This window comes from Lampetra planeri, chromosome 2 (assembly GCF_965212315.1).
Source record: "Lampetra planeri chromosome 2, kcLamPlan1.2.h2, whole genome shotgun sequence".
NCBI classification, from domain to species: domain Eukaryota; kingdom Metazoa; phylum Chordata; class Hyperoartia; order Petromyzontiformes; family Petromyzontidae; genus Lampetra; species Lampetra planeri.
The window spans coordinates 33,430,799-33,446,485 of record NC_136108.1 but is presented as its reverse complement, the minus strand read 5'-3'; the positions used below and the strand labels follow the sequence as shown (position 1 = coordinate 33,446,485).

The following is a 15,687-nucleotide window of genomic DNA, read 5'->3' as shown; positions in this document are numbered from 1 at the left end:
TGTCGTATGTTACATTTGTGAAATATACGGCAGTGTAGCAACTCAGGTCACCGAATCAATAGCGCAGTGCCCCCCTAACCACTACACCCACCACTTCATCCGTATTTACTGAGCACGATGCGCTATTGCGGAACATTGAGGCGAGGCAAGATGGCACAGCGCAAACACTCGTGTCTCAAAGCAAGACGGCTTCTGCGTGAAAAATTCTCGACTCGGGAGACTTTCTGCGTAGAGCTGTGGGGTTTCCTCTGGGTGCACCGGTTTGCTGCCCATATCTGAACATAAATAGGCAACGTAATTGGCATTGGTCACAACGTCCCAAATTGCTGAAACATGTACTTGCAAATGACTCGATTTGGGATCACCGCACGGCATGATTTTACTGCCGCGAAAAATCTGCCACGGCCCTCCTGAAAAGGTGTCTTGGAGACTCAATTGAGCCTTTCCTGGATAAACACGCACAATGATAAAACGATGGTTGTAAGCAGTACTCGGTTCGGCGAAGAGATACGTGACGTCTTGACAATGTTGCCGTTTGCGTTTGCACAGGGTCCAATAGTTTAGGTGGAACGCTCTTGCCAACAACAGCTGGTAACCTCCGCAACATTTGTTTAACAAGCCTGTTGACGAGAGACCCCAGAATGTCGAAACCATTCCACAGTTTACTTGCTTAAGCAAACGCAGATGGATTATATTGGTTTGATTAGCCCGATGGACTAATCCACATCTGTATTTGCGTGTGGAAAAACAGAACAGCGTTTCACTCGTTATTTTCTTGTATGTTGACGACACCCAAACCACAACCAGACCACAACCTGTATATTTTGATGTAAAACAGCGACACGTGACGATGACATTGTGTCTGATAATCACATGGACCAGTGTGACCTTTGTGGCCAATTTACGGCCCCCAACCAATTCAGCTGTGCAAATGGAAACCCTCCGCCTCCACCCCCGTGGCCTGCCCCTCCCCCTTGATCCCTCCGGTGATGGCAAGCATAATAAATTCAGCTCTCAACGCACAGAGCATTTAGAGTATTCGCTCAGTATTGTGGCCACTTTATCGAGGTTCTTGCAACACGACTCACTGGAAACGTATGACACTCGTATAGCGTTAACACGCTGACAACTTCACATATACCATACACAGAACATATAATTAACGAAATCTTGTAATTAATATCAATAGCTAGCACCGTTTGCAATTATCACGTAATGTACGCGTACGCAGTCGTTTTTGTCAATCCACTGCTGTATGCGGGCCTCCTCCCATGCCCTCTACAGGTCATGGTGGTTTATGTGGCCATACTTCACCACGCTGGTCTCTGCGGGTAAATGAAAGTGGGCAGCACACACGTTGGGATCCGGCTCAGTACAACAAACGGATTTAGCTGCACTGTCTCTTTGTTAATGAAATCAGTTTGCAACATTTATCGCAAAAAATATTTTAACAAAGATTAAGTCAAATAAACCAACGCATGATGTAGCTTATGTGTTGTAATGGTTACTAGACGATAAACTGGGATGTGCACATGATTGTATCCGCCCAGGAAGCTCAACTGCAGAGCCAGCAGTTCGCAATCGGAAACTTGCGAGTAAAATTCCTGGTAGGTGCAAGGGAGGGGGGGGGTGTTGACTCAGCTAATCATCCCTCTCGGGTCGATAAAAAACTCCGACTTTGTGTAGTCAAAAATAATTGTCCTCTGCACAGACTCCCTCCCCTCCACCACCCTCCCCTCCCCGCCATAAGAATGTGGAATTTCCATCACTGGCTCAGAGCTGCAGACAAGAGACGAGCACATTTCGAGGCTCAGTTTGAGCAGGAAACCAGAAGTTCCTTTGAACCTCTGGTATTGCAGAGTGGCTGCAACCAGTGGAATCGGTTCGAACCCCGTGGGGCGAGCGGCCCAGCCCCGGCACCTTCACTGACAGCCGCCAAGACAGCAGATGAACACCTTTCCTCCTCTTCTTGTTGTATTTTTTTTATTAGAAAATGATTATTTATACATGGCAACCAAACGCACGGACATGAAAACGTCAACCGACTACAGTGAGATTTAGAGGTAAAAAATACTAGAATGAACGACGAAAAAAAAAATATCCCACTCTGGACGACTACAAATGGTATCACCTCCCAAAGATGCGATAAACCTAGGGTTGCTTCCAAAGGGGGAGGGGGGGCAATTCTATCGTACACACGGCACAATCAAGATTCCTCTCTTCAGGCTGAACCAGGTGCAGAGCCGCGCGATTGTTTTTCAAAGTTAAGAGCGCCCCATGCCCTTCTTCATCATCATCATCAAAAGCGTTGCAGGCGTCTCTCCAGAAATCTAGGAAAGGGCACCTCGTTCTGGCGCGACCATCACTGCCAATTGCAACACCAAGAACCATGCCGTACAAGCCAATTATCGACATTACATGGACCGCCCATTCACAGCTGACATTTGATTTCAACAATGCAACCATGCACCTCCCCCCCTCCCCCCATGCTGAAATCTGGGTCATGGTGAACCTCCCGCGATATAAAATGCTTTCTCTAGAGCGGTGCGACAAAGAAAGAAAAACAAATGTGAGCTGTTAGCTACATTGGATAATAGCATTTGATATGCGGAGCAGTTTTTACATAAGGGAATTCTGAATCCGTTTGTGATTGAACGCAGTTAACGTTGCCCTGTATATCACATTTTCACATATCGGCAAGGGGTAACGTCATTCGAGTGGGGGGGGGGGTAGGGGAAACAAGTGTTAATACGCACTTTATAATGGCCAGAAAAAACACAAAGATCCCTCTTCTCTAGTCCAACTCGTGTCACCACGGGCAGTCGACAACACAGCATTTGCAAAGCCCACCGATGATTTGGCGCGTCACAGTGCACGCAGCGCAGCATCGACGGCCTGTCTGCAGGGGAACGGCGATGGCGCTGCTGCGTTTGCCATGGACGCGTTTTTCCGTCATTGTTCAAAATGGAACCGCGCAGCCGGAATCCTGGAACCAATGTACAAAGCAAAAAAAAAAGCACCAAATATTTGACAAAATTACGGGACTTTGGCTGCTAAACTTATGGGATGTGGCCTGGCAGGCCCTCCAGGCATAATCTGTACATCTCATATTCTACCAGAGAATATTCATCTATTATAATTTACCTGGATTCTCGAATAAAGGGAACATATATTTAGAGTCAATTCTTTAAAAATGCAAATATACAGTTATGAGAAGAAAACAAATATTTAATGAACTCCTTCTACATTCTCCTGTGGCAGAAGCGGGATATAAAGTAAATAGCAGATACAGCAAGATAACCGCCACGTAATAGCCGTACGGCGTCAGCCGTGACACAGCAGCGCGTGCCGTGTTTCAGTGCTTGCCGTGACAGCAGACCCAGAAGACGGGCCCGCCAGACTATAGAGAGCACCGACAACAACAACAACAACAACCCGTCATCGCGCTAAGCTCACAACACTCATGCATAAGGACGGCGCAAGCGCGACAGCGTGTGGAACTGTGGAGCATGAGCGGCGGGGCCCGCCTTGTCGTTTCGGAAGAGCAAAACGTCATCCGAAGGGTCGTCGATAAAACGCCGCCGTCGGAGGCTAGGACCGACCGCGACCGCTCTCTGCGCAGCAAGCTGTGACGCCGAAAGTTATCGCCTCCCTCGGGCGGTGCCGTGAGAGCGAGGGGAGGGGGAGGAAAAAAAGAAAGCGATTCCAGTGTGAATACTGTTACAGCTGCCGAGAATAAAGTTAATATTTAATGTTCTATTATCCAATGCCAAACGTCGTACATTTCGGTAGAAGGCTTTGCGCAAGTCGGAGGCGAGCAGACGCGTGGGAGCGTCAGGCAGCAGGGACAAAAACGTTGGGCTGTTCCACGCGCGTTGGTGCGCATCGCGTGCCGGTTAAAAATGGTCCAACTGTTGCCACCCGGAAGCCGTTTGGCCACAGATTATATGGCTAAATGGTTAACGGGCGGTAACGTACGTCACGTCGACATCTGTGAAAGACGGTCAAGAGGCAGGGGGGGGGGGGCGGAATCAATGAATAGTGTTCACTCAAATTGTGAAAAGACGCGCCCTTAAAACCGGCTGCAGAATTTGTTACCAAGCTGGTTAACGCTGAGTTTTTGTACAAAAAGGACTTTATAAAATGTACAACAGACACAAACACCCTATGTTTTGACGACTCGAGTACCAATCGCTGCATTGGCAAATGACAGCCGTTTGGAAACAGAACCTAAAATGTAGGTTAGCGCACACCCCCTGCGAACACCAGTGTTGCAAGAAAATGATATCACTTAATTATAACAACCAACAAACCCCCCCCCCCCCCCCCCAATAAGAGACAGTTTGTTGAGTAACATTTGGTTAGCAGACCTGCTTTCAGGAAGAGCAAGTACACGAGCACTTCCAATTACATTTGCATTACAGTATATAAATGATTCGTATAAGCCACTGCTATACAGGATATAATAATTAATAATAATGGGTGTAGCTCTTTTCTTAACATGCAAACAGTACTTAAGCCTATGCAGTCGTGCACAAGACTTCCTTGCTAATGTTAAACAGTCAACACTCTTACCCAGATTAATTTGTTCCCTTTGTTTTTTGTAAAGAAAGACACCGCTGTTAATTGGGTAACTACTCACTGCAGTTGTTGCAGTTTTGTTCTTTCGCCCAGGCCAACATCCCCCCCCCACCACCCCGCGTGGAACGCCCTTCCCTGGGCGTGCCTTCTTTGTCGTGCGGAGGTCTTCGTCCCCTTTGCCAACCCGGAGAGCTGCCGGGTTGGCTTCAAACGTCGCAGAGCGAGCGTACACGAGCCAGGCCGAGCGTTACCATGCAAGGTAATGATTCACAACAGCGACGCGTTACCGTTTTTTTTTCTTTCCCACCTCCACCACCCCCTCACCGAAATAAAATCTCACAGCGCCGTCACTTGCGAACGTCGGCACACCCCCCCCCTCTCCCCCTTGCTCGCATTAGCAAGAAGGCACCCCTCACGGAGCGGTAGTGAATCTCAGCGGACTCGAGCGAAGCCGACGTCCCCCGCCCCGACGCACGCGCCGCGCCGACGATGAACGACAACGTCCGCGCGTCACAAGCCGGTCGTTACTTTTTTTTTGGTACGGTTGCAGCAAAAGTTTTGGGGGGTCATCGTCCACCCACCCCCCGCCCCCCAAGGGCCAGGCAGGCAACCGCCCCCCGCGGGTCGGCAGCACGTAACGGTCACCGTCACTGCAACCGAATCGGCGGCACTTTGCCGGCGCAATACCTGGATCGGTGGCGACCCCTGGGCGCACCAGCCGACAGCCGCGAACCGCCCGACGACTCGCGCGTACGACTCCGCGGCAGAAATGAGTGACGGACAGGAAATCGATTGTTCTAAAAATTAAAAATTAGCCTCCGCGTTGGTGGTGGACGGGGGGGCGGGGTGTGGGGCCCTTGATAGATATGCGGATCGGCGATGCCAGCCGAGGAAGCTTTCAAACCGGCGCTCTTGCGTGGATCGCCGAGAGGGCAGAGTCTCGGCGGGGGGAGGGTGTCGGCCGGGCGAGACCGGGGCCATCACCAGCGGGCGCCCCCGGCGGGTGCGACCGGCGCCATGAGGCGGATGCGCGCCTGGTCCACGACGTCCAGGAGGCTCTTGGCGTCCATGGCGAGCGCGTGCGCGGCGGTGAGCATGTGTTTCTTGTAGTCGTGCTGCAGCGTGGTCATGGCGTACTGCTGCGCCAGCTTCATCTTGCCGATTAGCTCGGCCAGGTCCGAGTTGAGCACCTTCTGCGCCATCTCCACCTGCGCATCCCCGGCATGGGCGGCAACACACCACCCTTACACCTCGATTTCAAGACAAGTATTAACTCTTATCTATCATGCATTCATTCGTGTTGTCTCACACCTCCGGCTAGCACCGTTGGCTACATACGGTGCGAAAGAAGTTCAACATACGTACCATACATTGTTGCTGATTGCTTGGCGATTTGGGCATGCGGGTCTATGCTAGGCAATCATGATATATATATAAAATCATGAGCCAAATGGGCCAAGCCAAGGAAGCTCCCACCACAGCCGCTGCATCAAGTGTTGAACGACTTAAAAGCCAATGACCTGAATCCAACTCGTCACTCGTGCAACACAGGGCTCCCCGGTTTTCCTCATCGACCACAGGGCAAGTGCTGTTATCGAGCAACTCTTGGGGCGGATGTTCATATACCGTTCCAGGTACTAATTTTCAGGCTGAACAGACCTAAACTAAACGAAACTATTTTTTTATTGTATCAAGTAAGGCCCACTGAGCTATGTAGCTCTTTTCAGAAGCGACCTAGCCATAAGTGATAGCTCAACGAAATGGCTTATCATCACGTGGAAATGTATTGCAGCCAAATTTCTCTAAAATACTCAAAACGACCTAATGAAGGCCAAAGAAAACATTCAGATATCACAAAGCCATGGACTGATAAGCATAGCCATTGGTGGGATTGGACCGCAGTGCGCGAACCACCGCACTGCCGGTTCCCACTCAAGTCTCCGCTACCACCAATGCTTTTCAAAATCTGTTGGTAAGCACGTGGACATCATCGTGTCATCCGAGACAGACTGTAAGCAGAATGGTCAGGGTAACTATAAATATTTACGGTCCTTTGTCAATTCACTGTTGGACGAATGCCTTCCCACGTCGTGTCGGTCCTAGCAGTTGTTTGACCATACTTCACCACGCTGGTCAGTGCAGGTTGGTGAAGGGAGGGAGAGGGGGATTGGACCGATTCAGATATCATTCACCACCGATGTTGGCCTAGGCTGTGCATCAAACTCAAGTCTCCGGGTTCAAGTCACTGGGGTTCACAGGGCACCCCGCCAACTTTGCAAATCGGAAGGCGGTCACGGCACGCACCTCTCTGTGAGACGAGGACGGGAGCGTGGGGATCGCCTCGTCCACGCTGGCGAGCAGGGTCCTCAGCGACAGCCCCACGTCCTGCGGAGAGAGCGGCGACACAGTCACTTTCGGCGCGACGCTCGCGCCCAAGTCCCGTCGCACGACAGCGGCACACCGCAAGCAGCACGCGCACACACACCGCACCGCCGGGTGCGTTCGTGGCGAGTCGGCGCCCTCACCTTGACCATGGCGACGTACTCGTCGGGCGCGGCGGGCTGGATCTTGGCCGACATCTCAAGCACGGCCTTGACGAGGGCCGTCACGTTCTCGTACACCTTGTCGTTGGTGCGGTCCAGGTCGGCCGTGGGGGGCGGCGTGATCTCCTGCGGGGGGGTCTGAGTCACACGCGCACGACGTTTCGATTGTAACTCTGGTGGGGGGCACGGGGGGGCAGTGCAGGGGGTGGAGGGGGGCAACTCAACTCGTGAATGCGTGACAAGAAGGAAATCACGCCACGAGCTCTGCGTAATGTCCGCGTGATTATGTAACGCCAATTCGTCTATGTTATTCAATGTTTTCGAACTAGGGTTGAGAGTATTTATGCATTAGGCTGTCTGTCTGTCATCTCTCTGTCCGTTATGGGGAGGGGGTGGGCACTAACTGATTAAATAAAGTGAAAGTTGGATATAATGACACCTTGTATAAGCACAGTTCTCATACGAGTAACACATTCTTACATTCCACTGGTGGTTAAAAAGTCCAACGGCGGCTTCCGATAGAAGCACACGACTTAAACTAATGCACGTTGGGAAACGGTAGATATAATCCATGCTTACGCATGATTTGTCTGACGTTTTTTATTGTATTCATATTCAACAGCAAGGCTAGGGGAAGAGCAAGCACGTGGGCTATACAGGTCGGAAACAACATGCTGCATCAAAACATAAAAGCGACTGTTAGTCTCTATAAGAGCGGTAAGCATGCACAACTATTGCTAAAAAGCTCAAAAATAGGAGCAAGGTCAAAATGACACGCAACAATGAAAAGGCCACGTCGGGACAAAGCAGCGCACAGCAACACACGGCTCTCAGCTTACCCTCCAGAGCTGGTAGGCACGCAGATATCGGTAGCAGCGGCACAGAGCAAAATAAAAGAAAATATAATTTAACATTAGTCACGGGCAGACAGAGGCATTTGCGTAAAATTTGCACAAACACAGGAAAAACAAGCTCGATTCAACGGCGACAGATGCAGGTGGACGTCATTAGAAGGTCGGCATGTTTGAGCGTTAGCCCAGTAAACGTAACCACCCGGACAGAGAGCACGAAGCATAGCTGATGACATGCATTGTAAAATAGCAAATGTTGGATTAGAAAAGCAATTAAAACATAATGCTCATGCAAAGGGTAAAAATAATTCATTTGTTCGGAATGTCCTTTTGCAAACATCCAGATTTTATTACGAAATGATTTGCATGAAAGCAAACCTACATACTTTATATCCCAGTTTACAAGACCCTGCTGCCATGTCATATCAACTGCTGCCATTCTGCATAAATTGTCGTTCGTGTCCGTGCACCTTGAATTTCCACAAGTGTGAAAGAATATTCCAAAAGCAATTGCCAATCTTGTTCTGATCTGTCGAGCATCCAATGCCAAGCGATTTTGCGAGCCAACATCTCGACACTGATGAAGCGCAAAAAGGGGACAGCAAGCCACAACCAACGGGATTTCTTTTTTTTTGCCACGTGGGTTTTTGCGTTTGAGCTCTCCGGCTCTGCCGCCGTCTAAGTTTGGTTTGTACCGCGTGCCGTTCGAAGAAGCTCGGGAGCTAAACGGACATGACAGCGAACAACCAGAAAAACACATCGGAGAGGAATAATTGACCAAAAAGTTTCTGCAGATGATTTGTCGAGAGACCTGCACGGCAGCCGCAACGTCTCCGAGCCTGCAACATTTGGAAGCCCAAGTCTCCCACGTCAATTCCAAGTAATTTCATTAAGTGATGCCAAATGCCTTGTAAGGCAAACCACTCGTGAAACCGAAAGCTATTTTCAGATGTGAAGCCACACTAGGGTAAACGCAAACCCAAGGAATAGGGACATTGTGTGTGTGTACGTGTGTGTTCGTGTGCAGAATTGTGCCTTAGCAGACAACGCTCAAAAAGACAACATTTTAAAAACCTCCATGTTCTTGGAAACAATTATGGGGGGGGGGGATGTTTGCACTTTTTAATAAAAAAATCCAAATTGAATTTGATTGTGGCACTAGAATAATGTTTAAATTTTCATGAGGTAGGTCAGAGTTCACGAGAATATTACTCGGAAATATATTCGGAGACAGCACTCGCAACTCGCACTGTTGGCCTCTTAACCTTAAAGTCAATCCCAGATGAATTGCTGCCAGCATAAAAATGTTTCGTGAAATTAGGATGCTTATCGACAGACAAAAGAAAAATTTCTCGCCCACCGCTTTGATGGAGGGGAGCGGAGGTGGGGGGCGACACTATAGACTGAACAGTGAAGATTGGCTCTTGAATCAATTACTTCAAATTGATGAAATTACTTCATTTGTCGCAGCCCTTGTGAGCACAGGAAGGCACGGGAACAAACCGGCCTCGTGTACCGCACGCACAGCTTGAGCGAAATCCATCGGGAGGACCTCGCGATTGATAAGCAATAGAGTCACCGTGCTCTGGGAACAAGCGCAAATCAAAGACGTCACATTGACAACTAGGCAACTGGGCTAGGGCGGGGGACACTTCGCTGGAGGGGGAACGACGGCCAATGGATGAGAATGGGGTGACACCAGGGGTGGAGGCGGCTAAAGGAGGGAGAGGAATTGGATCACTTCACGTGCCGGAGATGGATGGTAGCAACGCAGGGACCGTGAGCGATAGTGATGGCGTGGGAAGGAATTTCGCCCAGTAGTGGATGGGGCTGATGATGATGAAAGGCCCATGGCACGCGCTGCGGTGACGTGGCGAGGCCGTCGCATGCTTGCTGCGTGTTGCAGGAGTTCACGCCGTCTGCTACGCAGCGGAGGTTACTGATCCCGTGGCATCATTTGAAAAGAAGAAGGCCATGTATGATGGTGACACGGTCCAGATTCGATCGATAACTCGCAAATTGCTTCAATGAAAAACACCACGTAGCAACATCGACCCCTACTGGCAGACTAATGCCCATTTTCAAGCTGGTGCTGAGTATACCTTTGTGCCACATTGAGACAGCTGCCACTGGTAGTACCCCTAGGCCAGAGACTGCAGCAGTGCAGCATTGGCATGGTCGAGATGTTAGGCCGAGGAATTTAAACAAGTTTTACATTCAAATGCAAATCCCTTCTCTGTAACCGAGACTGTCAGGCAGGCCGTTGTCATCCCCAACTGAGTGCAGCTGGGATTTGAGCACGTGGTGCCAAGGGTAGGGCCCCCCCCCCCTCACCTTAGGGCCCCCGTTCTGGGCTTCGGGGGCGGCGGTCACCATGGCGGGTAAGCCGGGCGGCTGGGTCGGGGCGCCCGGGCGAGGCGGCTTCCTGGGCGGCGCCGGCGGTTCTGACATGGTCGACCAAGGGAATGCAAGGTTTCACACTCGGCGAGCCACATTCACGTTCACCTCGCTTCATCTCAGAATCAGCATCTTTATTTAAGACTGAAGGAATCCGACGAGCTGCTAAGCTCTTTAAAACTCAGATGTCCGGTCGTAAATCAGAAGGCTCCTGTCGACCCCAACCGCCGGCAGAAAACACGGCGGTGTAGCGACGGCAACGCACGTTACACACCTCGAGGGATCTTTACACATTGCAGTAGAACCCCTCTTAATGACCACCCCTGTTAACAACTAATCGCTTAACGACGGGCCTCCATAGAGCGCAATGTGTTCGCTTCCCGACCATTCCCCTGTTAACGACGGGCTCACAACGAGCACGCGACCGACATTTTCGGCCAATCGGCGAGCTACAAAGTGGTCTGACCAGGCCTCGTCCAATCAGCGACGTTTATTCATGAGCGTTTGGGGCATTGTTTCCATTCAGTGTATGCTGCGCTTTTGAAGTGGAAATGTGAATTGCATAACGACCAAATCACGTAATGACCGTTTTCGTGGAACCAATTACCGAGGGGTTTAATTGTACAAACGTTAAGTGAATTTCGTGGAAATTGTAAATTTCAATGTGGCCATTAAATAAGCCAATGCTTGAGGTTTTTTCGAGCAACTTGTGCCAATATTGTATAACTACTGTGACCCATCAAGGAATATAAAACACATTGATAAACGTAACAACTGTCGAGTTTTGAGAACTTCACCCTTGTAAAACTGTTCAGAAATTAAAACCGGATGCGTGACAAATGAACCACTCACCGGGTTTTCCCACTGGCTGATAGACGGGTTGGTGTTCGGAGCTCTGTTGCAAAGCATACGTTCGAAACGATGAATAGGTGAAATATAAACAAAGCATTTAAAACCCAACACAAGAAAAAAGATAGGTGTGAAACTGCGTCGGCGGTCATGCACGAGCATAAATAACAGAACCTTGACACGCTCAGTCAATAACGCTGCCCTAAAGAGGAAAATATATAACAATAGCCGATGTTTGGAGCAACGGCCGTTCTTCATAGCAGAGAGAGCAAAATAAAATAAGGTTGAAAATGAATTTACAGCCCGATTGTTCGGTGTAACAAGGAAGAGGGGGGTGGCCCAACTAAAACACGGATGAATGCCAAAACATGCGTAATTTTACGGTGTCAAACAATATTTAAACCATTTACCTCAGTAGAATGGGGGGGATGGGAAGACAGTGTTGCTGAATGTTCTTATTGTTTCTTAGAGTAATCGGTTTGCTCGGTCGATCTGGGTAGCTAAGTGCGCATCGGGCCATTGATCCCCGACGAGTGAGGAGCGGCTAACAACAAAACCGGCACGTGAACATCACATTGTTTTGTCGCAAACACGATTAATCCGCAACCCGGATATAATCCGCGGGTAAACCGGGAGTTGACTGCACTGGGTGATTGTTTAGGGTCAGGTCAGGTCACAGCACCATTCCACGATATCCGCTGTCGTGAAGGCCGTCACTGTTCCGGGACGTCCAGTGATCTGGTTTCTGGAGAAAGAAAATCTTGATTTAACGAGAAAGAAAAACCATGCGTGCGCATGGTTTCTGTAACACTTTCCAACGTGTGTTCGTCCAGGGCAGAATGTAACCGCTGGCAACGACGCTTGCTGTCACGCGAGGCCCCGCAAGGAGGCAGCGTGTCTGGAGGCCACGACGAGATGGCACGGCTCGGATAGCGGGGGCTCTGCCGGGGAGGTGTGAGAAACGCCTTGAGTCGATATCGCCGGATTTCTCGACACGGTCGGTCCCCTAAGTGCAACGTAACTTTACGCAAACGAGCGCCGTTCTTATTGGATCACCATTACGTGCGTTACCACGCCCCAAAGTGAAAGGCAGACGGACAGAGCTAATGCTTTTGAGCTTAGTTGAAAAGTGTAAAAAAAGAAACTGCCACAAAACTTAAATAACAACAATGTTTGGGTTTAACTACAGACTCTACAAGAGGAAGGGGCAGATAGATTCCAGTCCAGCTCACACTCGTTTGCACCTGATGAGTTAAATGATGACGTCATCTACTGCTGCTCTATTTAAGACCGGGAGCAAGAGCAGAGCCTCACCATTCTTGCGAATTGCCCATGATGCTGGATGCAATTACCAGCGAAACGTCGTACTCAAAAATTGTAAATGTTGTGATTTCACTCTTCAACACACCGGTAGGCTAAAGTAGTGAACCATTCGTCTTTTGTCAACGTGACATGTTTTTGCTGATTGGCCGTGTCGGGTGGTGGAGGATTACGACACATTTATAAATAACGCGATCTAACCCAAAAAAGTTTATTATGAATAATATTTTGTCGCGAAAGCCTACACGTGTTAAACTCACACTCGTTTCTCGTCGAGAATCATAAGCTACACAGTGCTGAACAGAATGTATTACTGCAGTCTCTAGAAAAGCCTGACACCCAGCAAATAGAGAAGTCTGCATGGCATTGCACTCAACCTATAAATAGCCAGTATCCAGACAAGGATGTGCTTTAGCCTTGGGTTTGGAGTATAATTAGACTTAAGATAACATCCAGCCTTAACGGGTATTATTACCATTCTCAAGAAGGTTAGGGGAGGCTGGACTTAGATAGTGCGGGAATTTGTTGAGAAACTACAAACAAGGTACAACGAGAAGGGCAATGGAGATGACACTGGTACAGAGCTCGGGGAGCAGAGGGAGACCGAGGGTGAGGGGGGAGGACGCGGTGGAACGAGATACGAGGACAGTGGACGTGACTCGAGAAGAGGCGCAGAATAGAAGCATGTGGAGGAAGAAAATCTGAGGAGCTGACCCCATGTTAAACTAAACTATGTTTTATTTTACCAGGTAACCGCCCACTGACAACTCGTTCAGAAGCGACCTGGCCACAAATTATTGCACAACGAAGTGACTTATCACGTGGAAATTTATACCAACCAAATGCTCTGAACGCACATGGATTCTAAATGTGGAGGGAAAAAACCAGAGGACTCGGAGAAAAATCCACGCGACCACGGGGAGTACATGCAAACTCCAAATATACAGCAGGCTTCAGGGTCGAGCCCACGATCTCCTGTATACCAGGCGAGGTAGTTAACATCTCGCCACCGTGGTGCCCCTTGCAACAATGGGATGTCTAATTTGGAAGATAACATCCTAAGTCGATAACAAATGCGCACCAAACATCCCTGGCCCCCAAAAGATTTTGCTCATACAACCATGCATTCGAGCGAAGCAGGACAGAGTTTGTACCAGAAGGCGTTCCTCATTCTCTAGCCACTTCTCATCGGCAACCATATCCTGCTGCTGCTGATGCAGCCGTTGCTCCAGCAGCGCTTGCTCCAGCTCCATGACCCGGCGAGCATGCTCCGGTCCGTCGTAGGACTACCGGGAGAGAAAATACATTGCTCAATATTAGGCGCCTCGTAGATTTTCGCGGTTGTGCTGCATGGCTATCCCGACATGTTTTTGTTGGGGTAGCGCAACGTTTTGTTCGCCACGATGTCCGAAATTTCGGAAGAATCTGCCAGAAACGACGAGCAAAACGTCGGGAAGTCGTGCCAAACACCCGCAACTCGAAAACACATCGGAGAGCTGGGCACTGAGCTGGAAGCTGCTCAATGTGTGCATCTGTGTTTGCTGTGAAGCTCCCAGAATCACTCACTTACCAAGGTAAACAAACGCAGGTGACAGGATTCACTGCCCAGGGGCTGGGTGGAATGATGCGGTGCACAATAAATACTTTTACATGCAGAGACAAATATGGGAAAACGGCGGTGATGCCTGCTTATTTATTTTGTTACTTATATTCCCTCTAAGGACAAGTCCACAATTATTACGTAGTTAAAAATGTAAGAGCCGTTCGTATTTTTGTTGCCGTGTCTTCCTTCGCCAAACACCCCCCGTCCCCCCCGCCCCCCACCCCACGTTCGCTGGCACCAGAACACACCTCGCTGCTGATGGGGCGCGCAGGCGAGAGCTCGCCCGAGTGTGGCTGGATCCAGGTGTCACTCAGGGGACCTGTGCTCTGGTAGATGGGCCCCGCCACAGCTGGCATCGCCACCGAGGATCCCACCGCCTACGGGATCAACAGATTTTGCAAGCTGCTGCTGCTGCTGTTCATTCATCAAGCACAGTCGGCCAAGGACCGTTGCGTCAAGCATGTAACCTCTTGCGACAGCATTCACGTAAACCGCTCTTGCTGCTATACCCCGGCATCTCGAGTAATTTGTTTGATCCACGGATCACGGGGGTGGCGCCATTCCTTTGAGGGTTGCAGTCCACTCCGAACATCGACCGCCAATGGAAGTGCGCAATCTGCTGCAGGAGTTTGCGCATCAAGGAGGGGCTGCTACTGCTGATAAACAACTATGGTCAGCTTCCACACCATGATTTCCCAGAGCCGTAAACGCACGGGATTATAATCGTCACGCGTGGACTATGGGGTTATCAAACGCGCGCCATTACAGGCATCTTCGGCTTGAAAAAACAGCTGAACATCATTTAATGTTTAGACCCTCGATACAATTCAAGGTCTGGGTTGACTCATTAGTTGGGGGGGGGGGGGTGGCGGAGAGTCCTCTTCTGCTTAAACTCATCGCCTAAACCACAGAGAAAAAAATCAATTTGACAAAGGATAACATAGCGACAGAAGGCAGAGGAAGACGTGGTAAGAGACGGAAGCGAGATGAAACTAGAGAATTCGGAGGCCGCGACTGAACAAGAACAACGAAGGAGAGGAAGCAACGGAAGAAAACAGGAGAGGCCATTTCCCGGGATTGGGAAGTTACAGGCCAACAACAACAACAACCTCATCGATAATTTCACCACAGGTCAAACGAACCGCTCGAGTCAAAATATGCACGTAGTTGTGTGTGGCGAAAGCTTGAGAAATTCAATTGCCCGTCACGCAGCTTAGCCCCGAAGACCACGTTCACATTTTTTGTTACATTTATATTCCAATCGTGACCGTGAGTGAGCGTACCTGGTGATGGTTCATGTGGGGGTGCACTGGGCTCCCGTGGGACATGTCCACCACTCGACCTCCTGGAAACGCCGGTCTGCTTGGCTGGAAATGTAAAGCGTTCATTCATTCATTCACTCGCCCACTCACTTATAAAACCAACAAAAAAAATGTTTGCTCGTGTTTACAGCTCGAGGCATGAACATTAACCAGTCGCTATAATTAATGAATTGGTAGTCCGTGACAACTAGGGGCTACGCAGTGACGAGATATAATCTCCC

The 15,687-nt window shown here is 49.7% G+C and overlaps 1 protein-coding gene across 2 annotated transcripts in view; it reads right to left on the bottom strand.

The window, feature by feature from the left end:
* Positions 1–1,966: 1,966 nt before the first annotated feature.
* PTK2 (protein tyrosine kinase 2) overlaps positions 1,967–15,687 on the bottom strand; it is a 67,670-nt gene continuing 53,949 nt past the window's right edge. Inside the window, exons 23-31 of one of the 2 annotated variants that reach the window (XM_078613698.1) lie at positions 15,428–15,511; positions 14,393–14,521; positions 13,696–13,827; positions 11,904–11,966; positions 11,225–11,267; positions 10,310–10,419; positions 7,107–7,262; positions 6,886–6,966; positions 1,967–5,789 (exon numbers count right to left, since the gene is read on the bottom strand). In XM_078613698.1, coding sequence (XP_078469824.1) covers positions 5,562–5,789; positions 6,886–6,966; positions 7,107–7,262; positions 10,310–10,419; positions 11,225–11,267; positions 11,904–11,966; positions 13,696–13,827; positions 14,393–14,521; positions 15,428–15,511 — 1,026 coding nt within the window. In that variant the 3' untranslated portion in view covers positions 1,967–5,561. The remainder of the gene's footprint in view (positions 5,790–6,885; positions 6,967–7,106; positions 7,263–10,309; positions 10,420–11,224; positions 11,268–11,903; positions 11,967–13,695; positions 13,828–14,392; positions 14,522–15,427; positions 15,512–15,687) is intronic. The other variant, XM_078613708.1, reaches the window with a different exon arrangement.